This window comes from Anolis sagrei, chromosome 1, assembly GCF_037176765.1.
Source record: "Anolis sagrei isolate rAnoSag1 chromosome 1, rAnoSag1.mat, whole genome shotgun sequence".
Classification (NCBI taxonomy): Eukaryota; Metazoa; Chordata; class Lepidosauria; order Squamata; family Dactyloidae; genus Anolis; species Anolis sagrei.
The window spans coordinates 128337146-128361831 of NC_090021.1; the positions used below are offsets into that span (position 1 = coordinate 128337146).

At 41.9% G+C, this 24686-nt stretch overlaps 2 protein-coding genes across 2 annotated transcripts in view; both read left to right on the plus strand.

Moving 5' to 3' along the window:
- Positions 1-1816: 1816 nt before the first annotated feature.
- Positions 1817-15236, plus strand: RSAD2 (radical S-adenosyl methionine domain containing 2). Its single transcript, XM_060755035.2, has 6 exons — positions 1817-2246; positions 5681-5842; positions 7069-7298; positions 10959-11108; positions 12753-12785; positions 14203-15236. Exons 1-6 carry the CDS (start codon positions 1931-1933, stop codon positions 14365-14367), a joined length of 1056 nt encoding a protein of 351 aa, XP_060611018.2. The 5' UTR covers positions 1817-1930; the 3' UTR covers positions 14368-15236.
- Positions 15237-22616: 7380 nt separating this feature from the next.
- The window catches only part of RNF144A (ring finger protein 144A), a 58075-nt gene continuing 56005 nt past the window's right edge, over positions 22617-24686 (plus strand). The window contains exon 1 of the mRNA XM_060787975.2: positions 22617-22987. Within this exon, the coding sequence (XP_060643958.1) occupies positions 22912-22987 (76 nt within the window). The 5' untranslated portion in view covers positions 22617-22911. The remainder of the gene's footprint in view (positions 22988-24686) is intronic.

The following is a 24686-nucleotide window of genomic DNA, read 5'->3' on the forward strand; positions in this document are numbered from 1 at the left end:
GCAACCTTTTGACCAGCAAGTTCAGCAGCTCAGTGGTTTAACCCACTGCTCCCCCAGGGACGTGCGGGTGTGGAGAGCAAACCACATACCACTTAGTACAATGCGGCCTGCGCCCCGCCACATGCACAATGGAGGACCTCCTTACAGTGACCAGAGGCACTCCAAGTGGAAAAGTAATGCCTCCACATTCGTAACTCCTCAACAGATGGCAGTATTGGTATGCGGTATGTACTGGCTTGTTTAGTAGACTCTCCTCTACAGTTCCATCTTGGCGGGAAGCCTTAGCATTGAACAGTTGTGTTGTTAAAGTGTGAAGTATGGAACCCTGTGCAGACGGTCGGTCAATGCGACTTAAGCAATGTGCAGTCATTGAATTCCTGACAGCAGAAGGTGTCACCCCAAAGGAGAGTCATCAGGGAATGCAAGCTGTTTATGGTGATTGTGTTGATGTGAGTACTGTACGTCGTTGGGTGAGTAAGTTTAAAGATGTTGAGGCGGGAACATCTGACTTGCATGACAAACAAAGAGTTGGACGTCCTGTGACAGTAACCACTGAGTTTTACAAGCAGCAGGTTGGCAGATTGATTCAGGATGATCGTTGTATAACTCATAGAGAAATTTCAAGCATATTCGGCATTTCACAAGAACGTGTTGGTCACATTATTGCTTTGCTTGGTTATCGGAAGATCTGTGCACGATGGGTTGCGGAAACAGAGTGTCAACTTCTTCCGTGATGGCTTCTCGTTGGCAGAAAGGTATCCAATTGTCTGGTGATTATGTGGAAAAGTGAATAGTTAGAGCACATTCTAAGGATTATTTCTGCGTTTGATTTATTAAAATATTCTCATCCAAACCTAAGTAACGAAGGTGGAGGCATTACTTTTCATTCAACCCTCGTAGTACATATAATGCTAAGTTTTTTAAACTTGGTGTTTCTTTGAATACATTACAACTGTTTAAGGAGCTCCACTGGCTGCCATTTATTTTCCGGTCCCAATTCAAGGTGCAGGTTCTTACCCCACCTATCTGTGTGACTGCATTTCTATGTACGGACCTGAGGCCCTACTCACGCTCCCACCTCCTCCGCAGGTGCAATTGGTGGGGATGAGGGAGAGGGCCTTCTTGGTAGTGGCCCCCTGACTCTGGAACTCACTTCCCAGGGACATCAGACATGCCCCAACGTTGGCAGTCTTTAGGAGGAGCCTGAAAACGTGGATGTTCCAGTGTGCCTTCCCAGAATAAGGAGAACTCTCAGCAATATGCCCTCATAATGCACTTTCATACTGACTTAGTATGGACTGCGTCCCCTCATTTCTCTCTGAAAAATCCTATCCCAATGATATTCTACCTTGTTCACATCAGCATATTTTCAATTTTTATCTATTACATTCGGCCAGGCCATTTTTTTAAATTGTTATATGTCACCATTGATTGTTTGTGTTTATGTGATTTATATGATGTGTATTTCAATGGTTGTTTATTGATGTTGTGTTTATTGATGTTTTGTTTGAGGTACTTTGGGCTTGGCCTCATGTAAGCCGCACCGAGTCCCTTGGGGAGATGGTAGCGGGGTACAAATAAAGATTATTATTATTATTATTATTATTATTATTATTAATTACCCTTGGTTCGCTTCTGATACGGTTTAAAGAAAGCTCAGGTGGGGCCAACCTGCATTGGCTCCAAGGGCGGGCAAGAGTTTTCAGAGGGAAAGGTGTCTCCATTGAAGCATGTTTATATAAGCCTCTCCTTGGGTCCCCAGCTGGGGAAGGGGAAACCGAAACTGGGCTTTTCCTCTTCCCCCTCTCCCTCCTCCTCCTCCTCCTCCCTGGGCGAGGGTCACATGCGTTATCAAGACGCCTGCCTCAAAAGGCCTTGGGCCACTCCACCCAGGGACAGCTCCTCTTGAGTCGCGCCTGAGGACGCCGCGATGTTAGCCCCTCCTCTCCGCCTCCTGCGCCTTGCCCTGGCCGCCTTCTGGAGCCGCTACCTGGCGCCCACCTGCCTCTGGCTCTTCGCCTTCCCACGGCTTCCCTCCTTGAATGCCGACCCCGCCAAAGGCACGCCTGAGGACAGCTCCACCACCACCACGCCGCCGCCTCCTCCTCTGGTGCCGCTGAGCGTGAATTACCACTTCACTCGGCAATGCAACTACCGGTGCGGCTTCTGCTTCCACACGGCCAAGACCTCCTTCGTGTTGCCTCTGGAGGAAGCCCAGAGGGGGCTCCGATTGCTCAAGGAGGCCGGTGAGGGAGAGGAGGGGGTTGGGCTCGGGGTCTCAATGCTAGGGGGTCCTGGGAGGGGGAGCTTCGCAAGGTCTGTCGCCTTCTCTGCCCAAGGGGGCTGGGACAGCACCAGAGCGGGGCTTCTCGAATGCAGGCATGGGCAAACTTGGGCCCTCCAGGTGTTTTGGACTTCAACTCCTACAATTCCTAACAGCCGGTAGGGAGTTGAATTGTGGGAGTTGAAGTCCAAAACACCTGGAGGGCCCAAGTTTGCCCATGCCTGATCTAATGAGTGAACAAGATTGGTTCTGTAGGTTTGTTCTTAAGTTGCATTTGTAACTTAGTTGCATTTTTAACTTTTAAAATTGTAACTACAGCCAAATCTATGGCTGGGTGGATAGATAGATATTGATATACAGTATTGATATATAGATCATACACACACACACACAACCCACTAGTTGCTGTAGCCAACCTTTCCTCCCCCTTTCTCTCCTCCTTTCCTTCCTTCCTTCCTTCCTTCCTTTTTTCTCTCTTTCTCTCCTTCCTTTCTTCCCTCTTTCCTTCCTTCCTTTTTTCTTTCTTTCTCTCCTTCTCTACCTATTCTTGGACTGCAACTCCCAGTGTTCCTCCTGATCAATCTATCTACCTATCTATGTATCTCTATCTAATCTATCTATCTTATCTATTTGGAGGATTGCTGGGAGTTGCAGTCCAGGAATTGGAAATTGGAAATATGCCGGGATTGGGATGCTTTCAAAGAAATCCAAGGAGAGGCAAGCTAGCATCTTGGAAGCAGTGCATTTGCATCATCCTCCTCTCCTAAAGGGCCTGGTTTAGGGGATGCTGGGAGCTGTCGTCCAGAAGAGAGTGTGGATATGCTATTGTGTGTTTTGTTTGCCAGGGAGAGTCATTTCGTGCATGCTCTGTCACATCTTTTTGCTTTATTTTTTTCCTTTTTAAGTCCTTTCCACTGCATTTTTCATTGTTTTGGTGAGTAATGGTCACTTGTTGGCCTGATAGGTGCATTGTGTCCAAATTTCATGTCAGTTTGCCCAGTGGTTTTTGAGTTATGTTAATCCCACCAACAAGCATATTTTTATTTATATAGATAGATCAAACATAGATAGATCATACAGATAGATAGATTGATGTACAGATATTGATATACAGTATCAATAAATAAATACAGTAGAGTCTCACTTATCCAACATAAGCGGGCCGGCAGAATGTTGGATAAGCGAAAATGTTGGATAATAAGGAGGGATTCAGGAAAAGTCTATTCAATGTCATATTAAGTTATGATTTCACAAATTAAGCATCAAAACATCATGTTTTACAACAAATCAACAGGAAAAGTAGTTCAATACACAGTAATGTTATGTAGTAATTACTGTATTTATGAATTTAGCACCAAAACATTGCAATGTATTGAAACAGCTATGGATTTGAGCAGGAGGACTGTGTTGGATACTCCAGAACATTGGATGATTGAAGGTTGGATAAGCGAGACTACTGTATTCAATTTGGATTGCATAGGGAAGGATTAACACCACTCCAGTGTTGGTTTTGTTGTCTGTGTCCCTGTTCAGGAGATTTCACCTCACTTTCTAATAATATAATATATTGCATATACATATAATATTGATAATAATATAATGTAATACAATACTAAGAATAATACAATATGGTAATTATATATTACATGTAATATCGCTAATAATATTGCAGTATAGTGGTGGCACAGCAGGTTAAACCACTGAGCTGCTGAACTTGCTGACCGAAAGGTTGACAGTTCAAATCTAGGGAATGGGGTGAGCACCCGTTGTTAGGCTCAGACCTTGATTCCATGTATTTATTAGGAGACGCAAATGATGTATGCTTTTATTATTCCTGTTATGGTTTTATATTATGTTAAAGTTTTAAAATGTTAAAGTTTTTAAATGTTTTATGGTGTTTTTGGGCATCAAATTGTTGCCATTGTAAACCGCCCTGAGTCGCCTAAGGGCTGAGAAGGGCTATACTACTATACTACTATTATTATTTACTACTATAGTAAATAAATAAATTGAGCCACTGCAATTAAACTGGTGCCAATCTGCATTCATTCTACAGTGTAGACACATCCTCAGGCAAAAGCACATGGCTGTAATTTCTCCTGCATTTTGTGATCCTCATTAATGATCACACAATTTGATGCAGCTTGGCCAAACATCCTTGGATTTTTTATCTCTGAAATGTTGGAGGACATGGGGTTGGGACCTGCTCCACTTTTGCCTGTGATAAGAAGACATAGCCGAGGTCATTTGCAGAGGGAGAGAGAGATTGTTCATTCAATATCTTCACTATACCTCTGTCTGGAAACATGGCATAAACAGGGTGTGCATCTACACTCTGGTATTAATGCAGTTTGACACTATTTTAACTCCCCTGGCTCTGTGCTGTAGAATCCTGGGAGTCGTAGTTTGATAGGGCACCAACACTATCTTGCAGAGAAGGCTAAAGACCTCATAAAATGACAAAGTAATGTCAAATTGCATCAATTCAACATTGTATCTACCCAGAATTGGGAAAAGTTAATAATAATAATCACTATCATCGTCATTATTTATATACTACCCTATTTCCCTAAATGGACTCAGGACAGTTTCCAATAAAAGTGACAAACATTCAGTGCCAGAATACACTTAATAGAGAGAAGTTACCTTTTTTCTTAACTGAATTCTACGGAGTTAGAGTAGATTTTGTCTTTGCTTAGTGTATGGCACCTGTTCCTGGCAATTTTTCCACCAAGTGCAGCTTCCCTTTAATTTTCTCAAACTGGAGTTCATTTCCCCATGGTTCTTCCTTGAATGCATCTGTAGTTCTTTCATCTCTTTTATATATAGTAGTTCTTCTGCATACTGTTGCATTGTCTTTCTATTTGGTCATGTAATGTGTTTGTCGGTCATAGAACTTCCTTACTTTTAGTTTAAATTTCCCTTTGTTTTCTCTGATCTTGTGAAAGAGAGCGCTTGTTCTTCTGTTTTTCTGCATTGATTATGATAATAGTAGTCTTTGTTCCTATGCCCAGCTCACTGAACCATTACATCTGCCACTTTGGCTCTATTTCTGTCACTTTTTACTTTCGCTTCTTGTTTGTTCCATCTATTGCTTCTTTTTGTTTTCAGGGTCCCCCCCCCCCCCCCATTTTGCCCTGACAATATCCCCAGCTTCAGTCCAGAGTTCTTTTAGCTCCCAATCATTTAGGCCTAATTAGGTTCAATAGTATACATCTATTTCTACATTATTTTAAGTTCTAAAGGGATGTTTTCTTTATCATGGCTCTTTAAAGTCACTTTCTGATTTTTCTTCTTTACTGTCCTGATCTAAAGTATAACTTCATGTATATATGCATGTTTGAAAATATATTTCACTTACTTTCTCTCTCTCTGTCTCTCTTGGACACATTTTAGGTATGGAGAAAATAAATTTTTCAGGAGGAGAACCATTTCTCCATGAGAGAGGCGACTTTGTTGGGAAGCTGGTTCGGTTTTGCAAACAGGAGCTGAAACTGCCAAGTGTTAGCATTGTCAGCAATGGCAGCATGATTAAAGAAAGGTGGTTTAAACATTATGGTAAGAAAACCAAGATTTAGATGCTGCCTTCTCTCACTCTTTCATCTATAACAAAAATGGGAAAACACAGTTTTCCAGGTTTCATTGGACCTGTTCTGCAACCCTTGATATGTAGTGTTGAAAGTTACAGGCCCATGACTACCAACCGCTTACTGTAATGTGTTTATTGACCTGAGCCATTATTTGGGGAAGGAACACAAACTTGGATACATAAATGAGTAGAATGGAGTATCCTGAGACATGACTGACTGGCTAGCAACCACTTAAACAAGAAGTATAATCATTCCTCCATATCCACAGATTTAACCACCAATGGTTTGGAAATATTCAGAGTGTTCCAAAAAAACAATGCTTGATTTTATATGTGGCACACCTTCTTTCTACACCATTGTATATAATGGGACCTGAGCGTTGACAGATTTTGTTATCCTCAGAGGTTCTGGAACCAAACACCCAATGAATGCCAGGGTCCCACTGTAAACATGACAACTTACCCGCATATTAATCATTCTAATTGGCAATATTTTGGTTACATAAGGGCAACCCAGTGTGGTATAGTGTTCTGAATTTTGGACTAGGATGATCAGAATTCTGGAAGATCAGGATTCGAATCTCCTTGTAGCCATTGAAACCTCCTGAGTGACCTTGGGCAAGTCATCCTCGCTCAGAGGAAGGCAGTGACAAAAATCTGACCAAATCTCTCCAGGAAACATCCATGATAAGTTCACCTTTGGATCACCATAAAATGGAAATGACTTGAAGGCACACAACAGTGAGGATACACAGACATTGGAGTTGGGGAATTTCAGCAGACATGGGAAAACATGAATAGCAAATAAACAAATCCTGGATAACCCAATCATGGATTGTCTGAAACATTAGCTTTCAGTTTCCATCATTTATTGCCATTAGTTATAATGACTAAGGCTGATGGGAGCTGGATTTTGCTGATCTCTAGAGAACCACTGGTCAGGTATCTATCTCTGGGATGTTCAAGAAATCACAAGAATGTCTTTCCATGATAAAGGACTACTCTCTGTTTAGTAATCCTAGTTAAAATGTTGTATTTTTAGGTTTTGAAGCAGTAAATTCTACCTTCCGAGATAGTAAGATAATGTACAGAAATGACGCAGATCTATGAAGATGAGCCTGTGCTTGTGGTTGAGTAAAACTGGAGCAATGGTGAGCAATTGGTGCTGAACACTAATGAATTCTCCTCATTTCAGGGGAATACCTTGACATTCTTGCAGTGTCTTGTGACAGCTTCTTTGAGGAAGTCAATGTTTTGATTGGCCGTGGGCAAAGAGGGAAAAACCACGTTGAAAATCTTCATAAATTGAAGCAGTGGTGCCAACGTTATGGGGTGGCGTTCAAAATCAACTCTGTGATTAACCAGTTTAATATGGAGGAAGATATGAACGAGCAGATCAAAGCTCTCAATCCTGTCCGCTGGAAGGTAAGAACCTTTCCTTGTGCAAAATATGTGAACTGTCCAGTTAGTTGTGCACTGGATCTTTTGCATTTAATGTTTTAGAACAATGGTTCTTAACCTTTGGTCTTCCAGGTGCTCAGACTTCAGCTGTCACAATTCCTAATAGCTGATAAGATGGCTGGGATTTCTGGGAGTTGGGAGTCCAAAACACCTAGAGTTGAGAACCATTGTTTTAGAACATAGAAGCTAGTGACTTTTCTTATATGATTACTAGAATTATTCAAAGTGGTTGAGCTTCAGTTCTTCCCTGATATATTGTTAAACCACATACTTCATTAAAGCATCACCACTGCAGCCATTTTACAGTAATGTAAGCCAGAATTGATTTGGTCATCCATTTCTATACTGTTCTTCCTTCATGAGAATGAAGATAGATTAAGAGGTATGGGGTTCTGCTACATCTCCTATGTGACTTTTCAGAGCATGTTATGAAGTGATATCATTGTGTCATATCTTTCCCCTTTCTATCTCATATAACCAGGACCTGTAATGTCATACAGCAGGGTTGGGCAAAGTCCAGTCTTCTATATATGGCTGGATGGCAGTTCCCATCAGCCATGTTGGGAGTCAAAAGTTTAATAATATTTGGAAGGCTGCACTTTGTCCTCCCAGCCAGAACTGTATGATTAGTGCAAAATGTCTAACCTGGAAAGAATTATATCGGATCCCATCCACTTTACTTTGGATTTGTTGTCTTTAGTTTAGTTGGTAGTTGGAATGACCCCTTATATAACCTTGGACATTTTGGAAGACCAATTTGAGTGACTTCCTGCCATGTTTCAGTGCGGTCAACTCTTTACACTGACTGCAAATGGAAGCCCTGGCAAAAATGTGGAAATATAGAGATCCAGAACACTTAATTTGCAACTTTGTAAAGACCTCCCCATATGATCTCAAAACTGTGTTTTGCATCCATGGGATTTTTAATTCTTAATTTTCAAAATGAGAAAATTAAGAATTAAAAATCCCATGGATGCAAAACACAGTGTTGAGATCATATGGGGAGGTCTTTACAAAGTTGCACATTAGGGAACAATTGTAACATGTGTTATTTTACGCTCAGAAGAGGCTTTAATTTTAATTTTAGGCTATAGTTCCCAGAATCCAGTTGTTAGCATAGCTACTAAATCCTGGAAAATGTTCTAAAAGTACTACTGCATTTCTTCAGTTCCGAGACATACTTTTCGCTATATAAATGTCTCTAAAATTGGATGTGTCTTAGAATCGCAGGTGTATCTTATGTATTTTTGGTGGTGATATTGAAATTAAGGTGTGTCTTATAATTGATGGTGTCTTACAGTTGAAGAAATACAGTATTTCTAGACTTCACTTCTGGCATACTGGCAGGGAGAACTGTGTATCTCACAATGTCCTTAGTTTCCAATAGGTGGCAGTAAAATTGTGAAAATGTTCTGAAAAGTCCTTTTTGCTTCCATGCTAGGAATACGCAAACAAAATTTGTGCAATATTCATCCCAAACACATGGCTTATGTGTATAAATATTAGCACTTAATGATCCTTCCTATAAAATCATCACAGTTCCATATTTGAATTTATTTATTGCTTATTTACGATATTTATAGCCCGCCTTTCTCAACCATATAAAGACTCAAGGCGCGTTACAGGTTGGCATAATTTGATGCCACACATTCATAAAAGTGCAATTAATACCATCAACATAACAATATAAAAACCATTTAAAACTTTGAAGTGTTCTGTATCTCATTTTTTTCCTAACTTTTACTTTCGGCTCCGTTTGCAGCCATTGTAGATAAGATTTTGCAGAGATTGAAACATTACTGAAAGCAGCAGGAAGTGATTCAAACTGGTCTCCCAAAATGTCTGGAATGATTAGAGCTGAAGGTTTTGCTTTTTCTTTTGATTAACCAGTTAGGTAACCAATTACTCTGTTTCAAATATTTTGATCAGCTAAAAATATTGCAGTAGAAGCAGTAGTACAGGCAGAAAGATGGGCTTGTTGGGCAAAAGCATTGGAAGACATAGCTATATGTTCCATGTTATTATAGCCATTCTGGCTGGGGGATTCTGGGAGTTGAAGTCCAGGAAGTCACTCTTCAATCTTTGGGCATGGAAGGGAGCATTGTGGCTTTGTTCTGGACCATACAATATGTCTTAGGCCAAAAGTGCCATGTAGAAAAACTCTACCTTCTCTGTAATACATAAGAAAAAATTCCCTGTGTGAATTGAATACAGACAACAAAATGCAAATTCACTGCCAAAAAATATAGTGTGATTCTTGATTCCGGAGGTTTTTTGAAAAACGGAAGCTCAGATAATTCATTAGCTAAATCCACACTAGTTATTGGTGAATTTATTCCTGGTCTTTCAGGCAAGATTTAAAGGAGCAATCCAAAGTCTTGAGAACCATCTCCTATGAATTGGTCCAGCAGCTCGAAAAGCTCATTTAAAATTCAGATTCACTACCCAAAGGACATGGGAGACAGCAGCCACTACTACTGGATAGAGGAGGATATGAAATTACAAGCTCTGAAAAGCCACTTTTGTCATCTGCCAAGGGAAGCAAAGATTCCTGCTTAAAATAAAGGATTGATGAAACCAAATTCTGCTCAAACAACTAGCAAGGAATACTAAATAGGCACAGTGGTTCTCAACCTGTGGGTCTGCAGGTGTTTTGGCCTACAACTCCCAGAAATCCCAGCCAGTTTACCAGCTGTTAGGATTTCTGGGAGTTGAAGGCCAAAACATCTCAGGACCCACAGGTTGAGAACCACTGAAATAGGGGATAGCATGGTGTTTCAGAAATTGCTGTAGGGGAATACATTTTCATACAGCTGCACCTGGATGGCCAACATTATCACAACATTAGGAATGTATCCGTCTTTAAACTGCCATAGGGCACCCTGGGTTACAAGGTCTCTAACCTTTTCTCCCAAAGAGTGCTGGAGCCTCAACAAACAGGATTCTATCTCATTATTATTTTTTTGTCGTGTCAGGAGTGACTTGAGAAGCTGCAAGTCACTTCCGGTGTGAGAGAATTGGCTGTCTGCAAGGATGTTGCCCAGGGGACGCCCAGATGATTTGATGTTTTTATCATCCTTGTGGGAGGCTTCTCTCATGTCCCTGCATGAGGAGCTGGAGCTGATAGAGGGAGCTCATCCATCTCTCCCCGGATTTGAACCTGCGACCTGTCGGTCTTCAGTCCTGACGGCACAGGGGTTTAACCCACTGCGCCACCAGGAGCTCCATTTCTATCTCATTAAGCCATGGACATTAAAGTGGCGTCAAACTGCATTACTTATACAGGATAGATGCACCCCTGGTGGCTTTTTGGAGAAAAATGTTATTTTTAGAAAATCCATGTACAATTATTATTATTATTATTATTATTATTATTATTATTATTTTGGTAATGGAACTAGTGATTCTATCACTACTTTGGAGAGAAAAACTCAATGGGTGTGTCCTCTTGTGCCTGACATCTTTGCACTAGTGAGTTTCCAATAACAAGAGTGTGGCTATCCCAATGCTGTTTTCCTTCATGAAAAAAACAGCCTGACACTTCCTCCAGCAACGTTATTGTTTGCTATGGTAGTTGTGAGAGGCAGACATCCTCTCTGACTCATGCCACTTCATGTCTCTTAGGTGTTTCAGTGTCTTCTGATTGAAGGAGAAAACTCAGGGGAGGATGCTCTGAGAGAAGCAGAAAGGTTTGTCATCAGTGATGAAGATTTTGAACAATTCCTTAAGCGTCATAAAGGTGTCTCGTGCTTAGTGCCTGAATCTAACCAAAAGGTAAAGTTATAATGACTACTGTTCATATATCCTGAAAGCAAGATATTTTATCAGAGTACTAGAAACTCAATTGCTAATTGTGTTGTTGAAGGTTTTCATGGCCAGAATCACTGGGTTGCTAGTCTCCAATAAACTTCATAACCTCTGAAGATGCCTGCCATAGATGTGAGCGAAACATCAGGAGAATGCTTCTAGAACATGGCCATATAGCCTGGAAAACTCACAGTAACTCAATTGCTAATTATTTTGTTAGCATTCTGAAACATGCTTGCTAAGGACAACAACTGGGTTTCTTATTGTTTGTGGGGTTTTTTTTGCAAAACTTTTTATGGACAGGAAAAGGTATTTGTCAGAATCGTTGCTAGTTTACTTTGCGTGCTTGTGAGAACTCTTCATATGGATATCTATTTCAATATTTGTGTTTTATGGGTTTTTAATCGTGCTGTCTTTAAGGTTGTGGCAAACTGCATTAATTCTACAGTGTAGATCAGGCCTGCACAACTTGTGGCCCTCCAGGTGTTTTGAATTTCAGCTCCCAGAGTTCCTGAGAATTGGACAAGCAGGCTAGGGCTTCTAGTAGTTGGAGTCCCAAACACCTAAATGGCCACAGATTGTGCAGGCCTGGTGTAGATGCTTCTGAGGACTCTGGAAAACCCCTGTTGACATCCCTACTCAACTAGACCTTGGGCAAATCAGACTATCTTATCTTCAAAAGAAGACCATGAAAAATCCTTCTTAACAAATTTTGCCAAGAAAATAGTGTGATAAGGCCACTTCAGGATAGCCATTAGCAGGCATGTAGCCGGGGGGGGGGGGGGGGGGGAATTCTCATGGTGATTCGCAAAAAGGCCTTACTGGTGCATTATTTAAACTGTTATGTTTATTCATATCATGATCTGATCACCATACTCAATATATCCCATATGCATGGGGGTATTGGGGTAATGATACAAAAGGTTTGCTAGGCTAGACCCTCTTTCACTCAGTCTCAGCCCCCCCCCCCCGAAACTCAGCCCCCCCCCCGAAACCCCCCTGAAAAAAATTCAGCCCCCTCCCCCCCCCCCCCCGAAACGAAATCCTGGCTACGAGCCTGGCCATTAGTGAGAAAGGACTTTAAAACCTGCAACAAAAAAGTAATGGGCATGAGGTATAAAATTCAGTATTGTTGTTGTGTGTCTTCAATTCATTTTCAACCTGTGATAACCCTAAAGCAAACCAATAAGGGTGTTTTATTGGCAAGATTTGTTCATAGGGGGTTGGCTTTTGTCTTCCTCTGAAGCTGAGAGTGTGATTTGCTTGACATCACCCAGTGGATTTCTACAGTCAAGGGTGGCTTTGAGTCTGGTCTCCAAAGCTGTAGTCCAACACTCAGACCCTTACATTCTGTGCTGGGTATCACAGAATGAAATATATTGGAAGTGTATTTTTATATTTTTTAAAAATTTGATTTCTAGCCCTTGTGGCATGCAGATGAGTGCTACCTTCTATCTGTCATTTCTATTACATTATATAAGAAAGTAAAACATAAAAATAAAAGCTATACCAGTCTCTTAAAATGAGTCATTATTAGTCATAATCATGCTTTTAATATCAAGAACACATAGTTGTCATTAAATAATGTAATTATTCATCTTCTTTTAACAGATGAAAGATTCATACTTAATTCTGGATGAATATGTAAGTATTTTTATACTGTTAATACATTCACCCCATAACCACAATTAGAAAAATATGACTTTATTTATGAACAAAGGACTTTGTTTGAAACTTTTCCCTAGGGAAACAGACATCCAACCCCTGCTTGATTCAAACCAAGTCTCACCGAAATCAATATGGTGTATTTCTAATTCAATATTAAATATCTAATAAAATATTTTATGCCCCATATCTACAGAACTAGTATTGGTGGTTTCCTTGATCAACATCCTAGTTACATCATTGTCATAATTCCAGTTATATGTCCAATAGTACTTTAAATAGCACCATGATGGCCCAACTGTATCCTGCATACCTTGTGTTCAGTCCGAACTACGTAACCCTAACTGGAGGGAACCTCTGTGGAGGATGAGCTGTTAAGTTTGCAAAGATAATACAGCACAATACTGAAGGAACAAATTTCCCCTTTGATTGATTAATGGGTTGGTTACCTTCCATCCTATGGATAAAAGACCCTTTTCTGTTGTTCTGCTTCTTGGGATTGCTTATAGTGCTAGTATTGTGCTGTTTACCTATTTACCTATTATTGTTAAATTCCTTCAAAATACTGTCAGGAAGATCAAACAGACATTTTTACCTACATGGTGCCATTTGAGACCGTAGGAGACACCATGTGATCAGGAAATCTATAGTATGTTCTTTTTTTTCTTTTCTTTTTTGCCTGCTTTAGAGAAAAGTTACTTTCTGGTCACAACATCTCACATGATCTTTCTGTACCAATAAGATATGTAGTGCCTTAATAATTCTTGAATGTAAGCCAATGGTATAAATGTGTTGTATGGACGGGCCACAAGGTCTTTGGGAATTTGTGTTGGAATGATCCATCTGAAGTCCCAGCTGAAGAAACCTGTATTCTTTTTCTACTTCAGAGAAAGGCCTGGTGTTTTTCCTAAAAATGCACCATAGCACAACAAAGAGGTCCTTTCTACGCATTTTCTGGGTCCTTTGGCAGGGTTTTTCAAAATAATATAATTTATAATAATTCATGAGACATTTCCAAACACCTTTGAACTCCTGTTATACAGCTTTTAAAAAGATATGAAACAAATTTGACTTCGGTCCAAATGTTGGTTCATTATTCTCATACACAAGTTTACCTGCATTCCTTGGATTCATGCTGATCTTTTTGTTTATGATTTAAATGATATACCAGTAACCTCAAATGATTCAGTTATAGATCATGTAATTTTTGGAGACTAGTTATGTTGTTAATTGTCATCAAACTGACCCTGTGAATGGGAGACCTCCAAGTCTTCCTGTTATAAACAGTTTTTCCCAGGCCTTCTAGACTTAAGTCCATGGTTGCCTTGTTTGAGTCTATCCAACTCTGTGATTAATCTGGTCTTAAAGTTTTCTTTTCTGTGATTTTTTTTTCCAGATGCGCTTTCTGAACTGTGTAAATGGGCGGAAAGAGCCTTCTCGCTCTATCCTGGATGTGGGTGTGCAAGATGCTATAAAATTCAGTGGATTTGATGAAAAGATGTTTCTCAAGCGAGGAGGGAAATATGTCTGGAGCAAAGTGGATATGGCACTCGAATGGTGATCAGACTCGTATATTATTTGCAAGTGCACTGAAATGCTGAGAACTATTTTCATCTACTCTACAAGAAAGCCCCCTGAGATTCTGAACAACCGCTTTTCTACCTAGCTATATTGCAACACTGAATATTCCAATGAACGTTGCTTATTACAAGCACAGGATTGCACACATCTGGGAATTAGGCTTCCTTCACTTTAAATAAACAATTGTGCTAGCAAAAAATACAAAATGGGATACATGTTGGCTTAGGGAAAAGGTCTCCCTGAAGAACAATACTTGGATTGCCCAAGTGTTCTCTCAAGTGTTTCTCTCAGGACTTTTACATGCAGCATCTATTTTGCCAGAAGTTGATAAAGAAAACTGCAGATACAGGTTCTGCCGATATGGGGATCATATTGTATTAAGAATATAAGAGAATCTTCAAAAGATGTGTGGCCCAATACATGGAATTATATGCATCATTGTAATTAACAAGAACAGCTGAAAAGAAAATTCCAGACCCATAGAAGACATAGCAATGGCTAATGGAGGTTTGAAACACCTCCTACCTGTTGAACAGCTTTCAAAACAAATACAATCACACAGCTCTTTTGGTATGCAGGATTGATGTGTGTTCAGAACTTTTTAACCAATAATCCATCCCTTCCCACATTTCTGTGTGCCAGGAACTGGTACAATATATGTGCTGTATTACTACTGTATTAGCATAGTTTCCTAGAAACTTAAAGCAGACTGGCAGTTTATGGCTTTCAGATCAAATTACACTAGAGTCCCAGTGATAAGCTGGCTAGCAGAAGTCTTAATGTGTTCCTAAGGCTGTCTAGTTACCTCAGGTTATTATTTTATATTCATTGATTTATTTGATGTATTGAATTTTTTTTTCGTGTCAGGAGTGACTTGAGAAACTGCAAGTCGCTTCTGGTGTGAGAGAATTGGCTGTCTGCAAGGACGTTTCCCAGGGGACCCCTGGATGTTTTGATATTTTACCATCCTTATGGGAGGCTTCTCTCATATCCCTGCATGGGGAGTTGGAGCTGACAGAAGGAGCTCATCCACGCTCTCCCCAGAATAGAACCAGCGGCCTGTCGGTCTTCAGTCCTGCCGGCACAAGGGTTCAACCCATTGCACCACCAGGGCTCATATGTATGGAAATAATGGTGTTTCATGTTCTTTCTTTCTTGTATTGTATTCAGAATGCACTTTCTTGCCACTGTGTCTCAATTAACTCAGTTTTACATTTAAGAGAATTTTGCTGTGAAATTTGTATGTTTTTGGTTTTGCATGTGTCCTACATTACAGCTGTCTGACTGTCTGACTATCTGGTTGCTCCTGATATGATAAATACATAACATTATAGCTAAATGGCAAAAAACATTTCTGCATTTTTAAAAAAGATGGATTAGACTATGCAATTACAGATGCTGTTTTGTGTGTGTGTGTGTATTTTAATACAGAGTTGTAAGAAAATAAATAAACCATCCAATATTATTAAATAGTGTTCTTAAAATATGTTGCTGCATCTTTGACAATGTTTTGAAATTAGAAATCTCACATTTTCAGCATGTTTATGAACCCTTATAGCAGGGGTATGGAGTACGTGCAGTATTTGAATATCCCGGTGTGGTTGGATTGCAGTTTCCACCATTCCTGACCAGTGGATATCAGAATTGGGGCTAACTGGGCAACAACATCTGTCATACAAACATCTCAGCACCTGTATGCTTGCCCACAATGGCCTGGCGCATGGACAGAGGAAGAATTGTTTAAAGCTTCAGATAATGCAGTTGCTGTTGCCCTTTTTTGTCTAAAATTATCTAGCAGCCTGTGATCCCTTTATTTCATCAGTTTTAGATAAACTATTATATCCATTTTGGATAAACTATTTTATGCAATGCTACACAAAATAAATAAAAAATCTGGAGGGAAATAGGTTGCCCATATCATATTACTGGTACATTTGGAGACAAGTAATTCTGGTACAGTTAATTCTGCCATTGATGTATAGGGTTCTACATTCAGTAGTCTTCACAGTTGTACTATTTATCCCTCATCTGCTTTTACAAGGCCTAAAAAATTATTCTGCAAGAAATGTTGCAAGTAACTCCATGCAGGGCAGAATTTTTAGGCTGCCAACCGATTATGCTTCCTTTGTGATAGTAATGGGAGAAGAGCATGAATCCGACATGATTGCTGGGTAGACTAGGGTGGCTTAACTTTACTTTATCCACATTGACTCCCTGCCTCCCACACTCCAAATGTTACTTACTGGTTGTTTTTCATTTCATTTCTCCTAGGTGTATCTATATGTAACACGAGTCTTAGAAAGATTTTTTTCAAGGAAAAATAAGAAATGTAAGGGAGGGGGAAAAAACCCCCAAAATGCACAGGTATAAGATGAGTGGTGCTTGGCTTGACAACAATACATGTAAAAGAGATCTAAGCAACTTAAACCACAAGCTGAATATGAGCCAACAACACAATTCGGCAGCTAAAAAAGCCAATGTGATTCCAGACTTAATCAATAGGATTGTAATATCTGACTGCAGGAAGTAATAACACCACCCTATTCTGCTTTGGTCAGACTTCATCTGGAATAGCCCTGTGTCATGTTCTGGGCCACCACAGGCTAGGATATGATCAGAGATGGGCAGCCAAAATGGTCAAAGTTTGGAAAACCAACCTCTATGAAGAACAAACCAGGGAGCTGGGTATGCTTAGCTTGGTGAAGAGATGGTTGTGAGGGAACATGATAGTTGTGTTTAAATATTTGAAAGGATGTTATGTTGAAGATTGAGTGAGCTTGCTTTCTGCTACTTGAGAGACTAGATTCCACCTAAACATTAGGAAGAACATCTTAATGGTGAGAGCTGTTTAATAGTAGAATATGATACCTTGGAGTGTTGGGGAAGTTTTTATTTTGGGTTTTTGAACAGAGGTTGGATGTTAATCTGTCTGGAGTGATTTGATAGTGAATTCTTACATGGAAGGAGTTGGACTGGAAGGCCCTTGTGGTCTCTTCCAACTCTTATGATTCTACAATTTTAAGTTCCAGTGTTGGAATCAGGGTGCTTCTGAATTCCAGTTGATGGAAACATAAATAGGAGAGTGAGCTGTTGTACCTGTGTTTTGCTTGCAAACTTCGCAGAAGTATTTAGTCAGTCACTGTGGGAAAAAATGCTGGACTAAATAGGTGTTTGGTTAGATCCAGAATGACTGGAGTCCTTATGACAGTAATTATATTACATATTTTTTAAGCAACAGTGTAATAATATTTTTGGAGGCGGCTTTTAAGTGTCTGGTTATGATGACCCTTGTGCATCTGCCAGACATATATTTAGACCAAAGCCACAGAGTCTATATAAAAACAGAGTATTGTACACCATGAGGCAAAAAGCAAAAACACTTCTTAAAATGCCAATTCAGCTTAATTGCTGTATTTATTGCTAGAACCATAATCATATAGAACTCCAGTGGGACAAACTTGTGGAATTATTGCATCCTTATATTTACTTTATATAGATGTTGCATGTGAATCCCCCCCCCCCCCCCTTACTCGCCTCTTTAAAATATGTAAGATGCCACAGAAACAATTACAGGGATTGATTGCATAGCAGTTCAGTAAAGACTGACATGTTTCAACTTGGACTGCTGCCTAAAAAAGCCTGCAAGCCTACACCACGAGACTTGGGTCTTTCATTACGGATTGGTTCATACCTTCGATTCTTAATGCTATAAATGGAGAATGTATTAGAAGAAGTATTATGGCAGCTGTTATTTTAGCCACAATATTGGCAAACAATGCTACATCAAATATTTAACCCAGGTTATATCTACTCAGAGCCCCTGGTGGCACAGAGGGTTAAACCACTGAGCTGCTGAATTTCCGACCGAAAGGTTGGCAGTTCAAATCCAGGGAGCGCGGTGAGTTCCCGCTGTTAGCCTCAGCTTCTGCCAACCTAGCTGTTTGAAAACATGCAATTGTGAATAGGTCAATAGGTACTGCTTTGGCAGGAAGGTAACTGCGCTCCAAGCAGTCATGCCGGCCACATGACCTTGGAGGCATCTATGGACAATGCCTGCTCTTCAGCATAGAAATGGAGATGAGCACCACTGCCCAGAGTCGGATACGACCAGACTTCATGTCAACATTTACCTTTACCTTATAGTCAACTTAATAGAATTATAAAACTATACAGTGGGCCCTCCAGATGCATGGGATTCAGACCCACAATTTCCAGCAACTGGACCATCACATCCCATATTAGTAAATGGTAGGGACCTGAATGGAAACACCCCGGACCATGCTCATTCAGGCCACCAGCATTTAATAATTAGGGGCATGATTGCAATAGTTCATATTCACAATGTGTCGGAGAACCAAACCCCCATGGATATGGGGAGAGGGGTCCCATTGTAATTCCACTTTAATGCATGCAGCTTAATCCATTAGAACAGTGAGATTTGCAATCTGGCAAGGGGCATTTACAGTTCTCAACTGGAGCATTCCTCCAGTGCCTCTGAAGAAATACAAATTATTGAGGCCCATTCATACTAGTACAAAAATTATACCGAAATGATTCCACTTTTACTGCCATGGGTCCATCCTATGGACTCCTGGGATTTCTAGTTTGGTGAGTTCTGGAATTGCTGTGACTGACAATCCTAAATGCCCTTCCATCAGTGTTGACTCTCAGGATTCCATATATGGGGGGGGGGGGGAATAGAACAACGATGCTACATTTGTCTACTTCATATGTATGCCATAGGATGCAGCCATGGAAGTTGAAGTGGAATCAGTGCTACAGTTGTGTAAGGATTGTAAAAGGATACTTAAGATGTATTCCAGATGTTTCAAATGGAAAGACAGTGCTCCAGGGAGCTGGGCAACCTCTGGTCTTCCAGATGTTCTTTGGACTACAGCTACTACCAACCTGTGATAAAGTGCTTTCCCACTCATTATCTGAGAAACACAAGTAAGGATTATAGTCTCCCCTCCAGATAAACAAAGGGTTAAGAATGTATTGGGTCAAGTTAAATGAGAGAATCAGCATTGCAGAAGAGTCACAGAGGCCATGATTTGAGAGAAGTGTGAAGTTTAAGATACTTTCAAAAAAGAACTTATAAACCCTCAGGATGCCACAAAGAAGAAAGATAGACAAAGTGAGTGAAAAGGCAGAGTACCTGGCTCACCTGGGGAAAGTTTGGTTGAAGCTGGGCAAATACATGCAGACACCATACGAATATTCAAATCCAGAACACCATTTACATTGTGAGTATAATGGGAAATGTGTAGCTAGACTTGTGCATAATTTTGCATTGTGAATATAATGGGAAATGTATAGTAGACTTGTGCATAATTTTGGATCATAATCGTATATTGGATTAAATTTGTTAAATTGATGTATACAAATTACGAGACATGCAGAAAAGGAGGGGCTTAGAAATTGAAACACCATTTTTCGTTAATGTTCTGTAACATTCAGATGTCTCCCAAGTTCTGTTTAATTTTCAGTATAACCATTAAGCAACTTTAAGCCAAGAGAACACCAAATGCAGCATTGCCCAAACACGAATCAAGGAACATGAAAGGCACTGCAGACTACTTCAATCAGAGAAGTCAGCCATAACAGAGTACCTGATGAACGAACCTGGGCGCAGCATATTATTTGAGAACACAGAAATGCTGGATCACTCTAACAGTCACCATATCAGACTTCACAGAGAAGCCATTGAAATCCACAAGCATGTGGGCAATTTCAACAGAAAGGAGGAAACCATGAAAATGAACAATATCTGGCTACCAGTATTTAAAAAAACCCCTCTAAAATCAGGACATTAAATAACGAGCAACACTAAAACAAAAACAAAACAAACAAACAAAAACCAGGGGAATTCCAGACAGGAAACAATCAAGGCCAGGTAACACCTCCCAAAAAAGGATTCCCCTAAGCGGGAAGCAGCCAGGCTTTGAAGCTGCAAGGCCATTCAAAGCTAATCAAGGTGGTCAATTGCAACATTCACACCTGCCCTGAACAGACAAGACTTCTTTCTCCCACCCTGGACATTTCACAAATACCCTGTTTTCCTGAAAATAAGACATCCCCTGAAAATAAGACCTAGTGGAGGTTTTGCTGAATTGCTAAATATAAGGCCTCCCTGAAAGTAAGACCTAGCCACGTTTTTGTTTGGAAGCATGCTCCCCCTGGTGGCCAGAAGCTGCAATACCATCCCTGCTGTACAAGTGGTCCTGGAACTGCTGTGGGAGATAATGACAGTCTCCAGACAGTGTGTGGGAGCCAGGTACTTAACAGCCCTTATTTTTTGTGGCACTGTGTATGAGGGCCAGTATATTTATTATATACTGTCAACTACTGTACAGCATATAATACATGTTCACTTTTTGTTAAAAAATAAATGTGAATTCTTCTTCATGGAAAAATAAGACCTCCCCTGAAAATAAGACCTAGCACATTTTTGGGAGGAAAAATTAATATAAGACACCATCTTATTTTCAAGAAAACAGGGTATATAAACCTCACTTGCCCAGTTTCCAACAGATCTCACAACCTCTGAGGATGCCTACCATAGATATGGGCAGGTCAGTGGTTCGAATCCAGGGAGAGTGGGTTGAGCTCCCTCTGTTAGCTCCAGCTCCCATCCCACAATGATGGTAAAACATCAAAAACATCTGGGTGTCCCCTGGGCAATGTCCTTACAGATGGCCAATTCTCTCACACCAGAAGCGGTTTCTCAAGTTGCTCCTGACAGGAAAAAAATAAATGCAGTAGAGTCTTGCTTACGGGCTGGCAGAATGTTGGATAATAAGGAGGGATTAAGGAAAAGCCTATTAAACATCATATTACGTTACAATTTTACAAATTAAGCACCAAAATGTCATGTTTTACAATAAATCAACAGAAAAAGCAGTTCAATACATGGTAACATTATGTTGTAATTTCTGTATTTACAAATTCAGAACCAAAACATCTCAATGTATTGAAACAGCTGTGGATCCGGGTGGCAGGCAGACTGCTTGAGTACAGAACATTGGATGAGCAAAGGTTGGATAAGCGAGACTCTATTGTAAATAAATTTGGGCAAAATGTCAGGAGAGAATGCTTCTTGAACATGGCAAGACAGCCTGGAAAACTCACAGCAAACCCAGTGATTCCAGCCGTGAAAGCCTTCGACAACACAATTCAATATAGTTTGTGGCAGTTTAAAAAACAAAGTATTTGGAGTATAACAACCACTTTTTAAAATAAGTGTGACCCAATTAAACAGGAAAGAAAACTTTCAAACCAGGAACAGATTGGGTAAGTTTGTCGGGCTGTATGTCTATGTTCCAGAGGCATTCTCTCCTGACGTTTCGCCTGCATCTATGGCAGGTATCCTCAGTGGTTGTGAGGTCTGTTGGAAACAAATCAAGTGAGGTTTATATAAATGTGGAATGTCCAGGGTGGGAGAAAGAACTCTTGTCTGTTTGAGGCAGGCATGAATGTTGCATTTGGCCACCTTGGTTAGCATTAAATGGCCTGGCAGCTTCAAAGCTTAGCTGCTTCCTGCCTGGGGGAATTTCAACAGACCTCACAACCTCTGAGGATACCTGCCATAGATGTGGGCAAAACATCAGGAGAGAATGTCCAGAGTGGGAGAAAGAACTCTTGTCTGAGGCAGGTGTGAATGCTGCAATTGGCCACCTTGGTTAGCATTGAATGGTCTTGCAGCTTCAAAGCTTGGCTGCTTCCTGCCTGAGGGGAATTTCAACAGTCTTCCTGACCTCTGAGGATGCTTGCCATAGATGTGGGCGAAACATCAGGAGAGAATTTCCAGGGTGGGGGAAAGAACTCTTGTCTGTTTGAGGCAGGCGTGAATGTTGCAATGGGCCACCTTGGTTAGCACTGAATGGCCTTGCAGCTTCTGAGCCTGGGGGGGAATTTCAACAGACCTCTCACCCTCTGAGGATGCCTGCCATAGATGTGGGTGAAACGTAAGAAGAGAATGTTTCTGTTGGAGGTAGGTGTGAAGAGATTTTTCCTTCCAAATGGTGTTGCTTCAACTGCTCTGGCTTAAGGCTAATGGTCCTCCAGGGGCTTGGGACTTCAACTCCCAGAAGCCTCTGCTGCCTTGGCCAATGAGGAGAGGTTCTGGGAGCTGAAGTCCCAAAGGCAAAGCCTTGGAAGGCGGAGGCGAGGCCAAAAGCACGCAATGTCCCTGTTGCGCCGGCAGGGGTCGCTTCGGGAAGGCTGGCTGAATGGCGTCCTGGCGCGTCGCGTAGCAATCGCCTTTCCCGCCCCTGCGAAGGGAGGGAATGGGCCGCGAGGGGCCGTTCTTGCCGCCGCCGCCGCCAGAGAAGAAGGCAGCGCCCTGGCGCGGAGAGCCGGCTTGGCCTTGGCAAGGAGGGAGAAGGAAGGCGGGCGGAGGGCGGCCAGGAGGAGGAGGAGGCTGAGGCTGAGGAGGAGGAGGCTCCTTCGCCATGCGAGCCAGGCTGAAGGCATCCTGGAGGAGCTGCTCCGGAGACTGAGGAGAAGGAGCGGCGCCTGGTCCATGCAAGGAGCGAGGCGGAGGAGGAGGAGAGGGAGACGGAGACCAGGCGGCCTCGGGAGGGAGGAGGACGAGGAGGGTAAGGCGCCCCCTTCGCAGCCCCCTTTGTGTCTCAGCCTTGGCACACACACACACCTCTTGCCTGACTGGATCCACGCTGCCGTTGGGAATGGGATGGAATCTCATCCGGGTCTCCCCTGGCCATCTCGTGCCCTTCCCAACGGGTCTCCCTGCAGCCACATCCACACGCTTGGTACCATTTTGACAGCTATGGCTCCATGCTTTAGGGCCCTTCCAGGCAGGCCCTGGGTCTTATCCCACGTTATCTGGCAGTGGGGACTCATTATAATCCGGTTTAAATCAGAAGACCTGGGGATCAGATCCTGGGATTTATATAGGGCCTTCCTCGCAGCCCTGTATCCCAGAATAACTAGGCAGAAAATCCCACATTATCAGAGTGTATGCTGCAAGTCTCCTCTGGTGTGAGATAACAGGCTGTCTGCAAGGACGTTGCCCAGGGGATGTTTTGATGTTTCTTTACCATCCTGGTGGGAGGCTTCTCTCATGTCCCCTCATGCGGAGCTGGAGCTGACGGAGGAAGCTCAACTCACTCTCCCTGGATTCAAAACACTGACCTATTAGGGCCCTTCCACACAGCCCTGTATCCAGTAATAGGCTGTCTGCAAGGACGTTGCCCAGGGGATGTTTTGATGTTTCTTTACCATCCTGGTGGGAGGCTTCTCTCATGTCCCCTCATGCGGAGCTGGAGCTGACGGAGGAAGCTCAACTCACTCTCCCTGGATTCAAAACACTGACCTATTAGGGCCCTTCCACACAGCCCTGTATCCAATAATAGGCTGTCTGCAAGGACGTTGCACATGGGATGTTTTGATGTTTCTTTCCTGGTAGGAGGCTTCTCTCATGTCCCCTCATGAGCTGACAGAGGAAGCTCAACCCACTCTCCCTGGATTCAAAATCCTGACCTCTTGGAGCCCTTCCACACAGCCCTATATCTCAGAATTTCAAGGCAGAATATCCCACATTATCCCCTTATGCGGAGCTGGAGCTGACAAAGGAAGCTCAACCCACTCTCCCCAGATTCAAACTGCTGCTCTCTTGGGCTCCTTCCACATAGCCCTATATCGCAGATTATTAAGGCAGAAAATCCCACATTATCAGAATGTGGACTGCAAGTCTTCTCTGGTGTGAGATAATTCGCTGTCTGCAAGGACGTTGCCCAGGGGATGTTTTGACGTTTTTTTACCATCCTGGTGGGAGGCTTCTCTCATTTCCCCTTATGAGGAGTTGGAGCTGATGGAGGAAGCTCAACCCACTCTCCCCAGATTCAAACTGCTGCTCTCTTGGACTCCTTCCACATAGCCCTATATCCCAGATTATTAAGGCAGAAAATCCCACATTATCAGAATGTGGACTGCAAGTCTCCTCTGGTGTGAGATAATTGGCCGTCTGCAAGGACGTTGCCAGGGGGTAGCCCGGATGTTTTGATGTTTCTACCATCCTTGTGGGAGGCTTCTCTCATGTCCTCTTATGCGGAGCTGGAGCTGACAGAGGAAGCTCAATCCACTATCCCCTGATTCGAACCGCTGACCTCTTGGGGCCCTTCCACAGTCCTATATCTCAGAATATCAAGGCAGAAAATCCCACATTATATGAGTGTGGACTCAGATAATCCAGTTCAAAGCAGATAATGTGGGATATTCTGCCTTGATATTCTGGGATGTAGAGCTGTGTGGAAGGGCCCTGAGGCATAGAGTTCC

What these genes read in the sequence shown, in the direction of transcription:
- RSAD2 (XM_060755035.2), top strand. Translation starts at nt 1,931, where the DNA reads ATGTTAGCCCCTCCTCTCCGCCTCCTGCGCCTTGCCCTGGCCGCCTTC. An exon ending in AAGGTGGTTTAAACATTATG is followed by an intron (nt 5,843 to 7,068) that starts GTAAGAAAACCA and finishes TCCTCATTTCAG; the next exon opens with GGGAATACCTTGACATTCTT. An exon ending in TCAATCCTGTCCGCTGGAAG is followed by an intron (nt 7,299 to 10,958) that starts GTAAGAACCTTT and finishes CATGTCTCTTAG; the next exon opens with GTGTTTCAGTGTCTTCTGAT.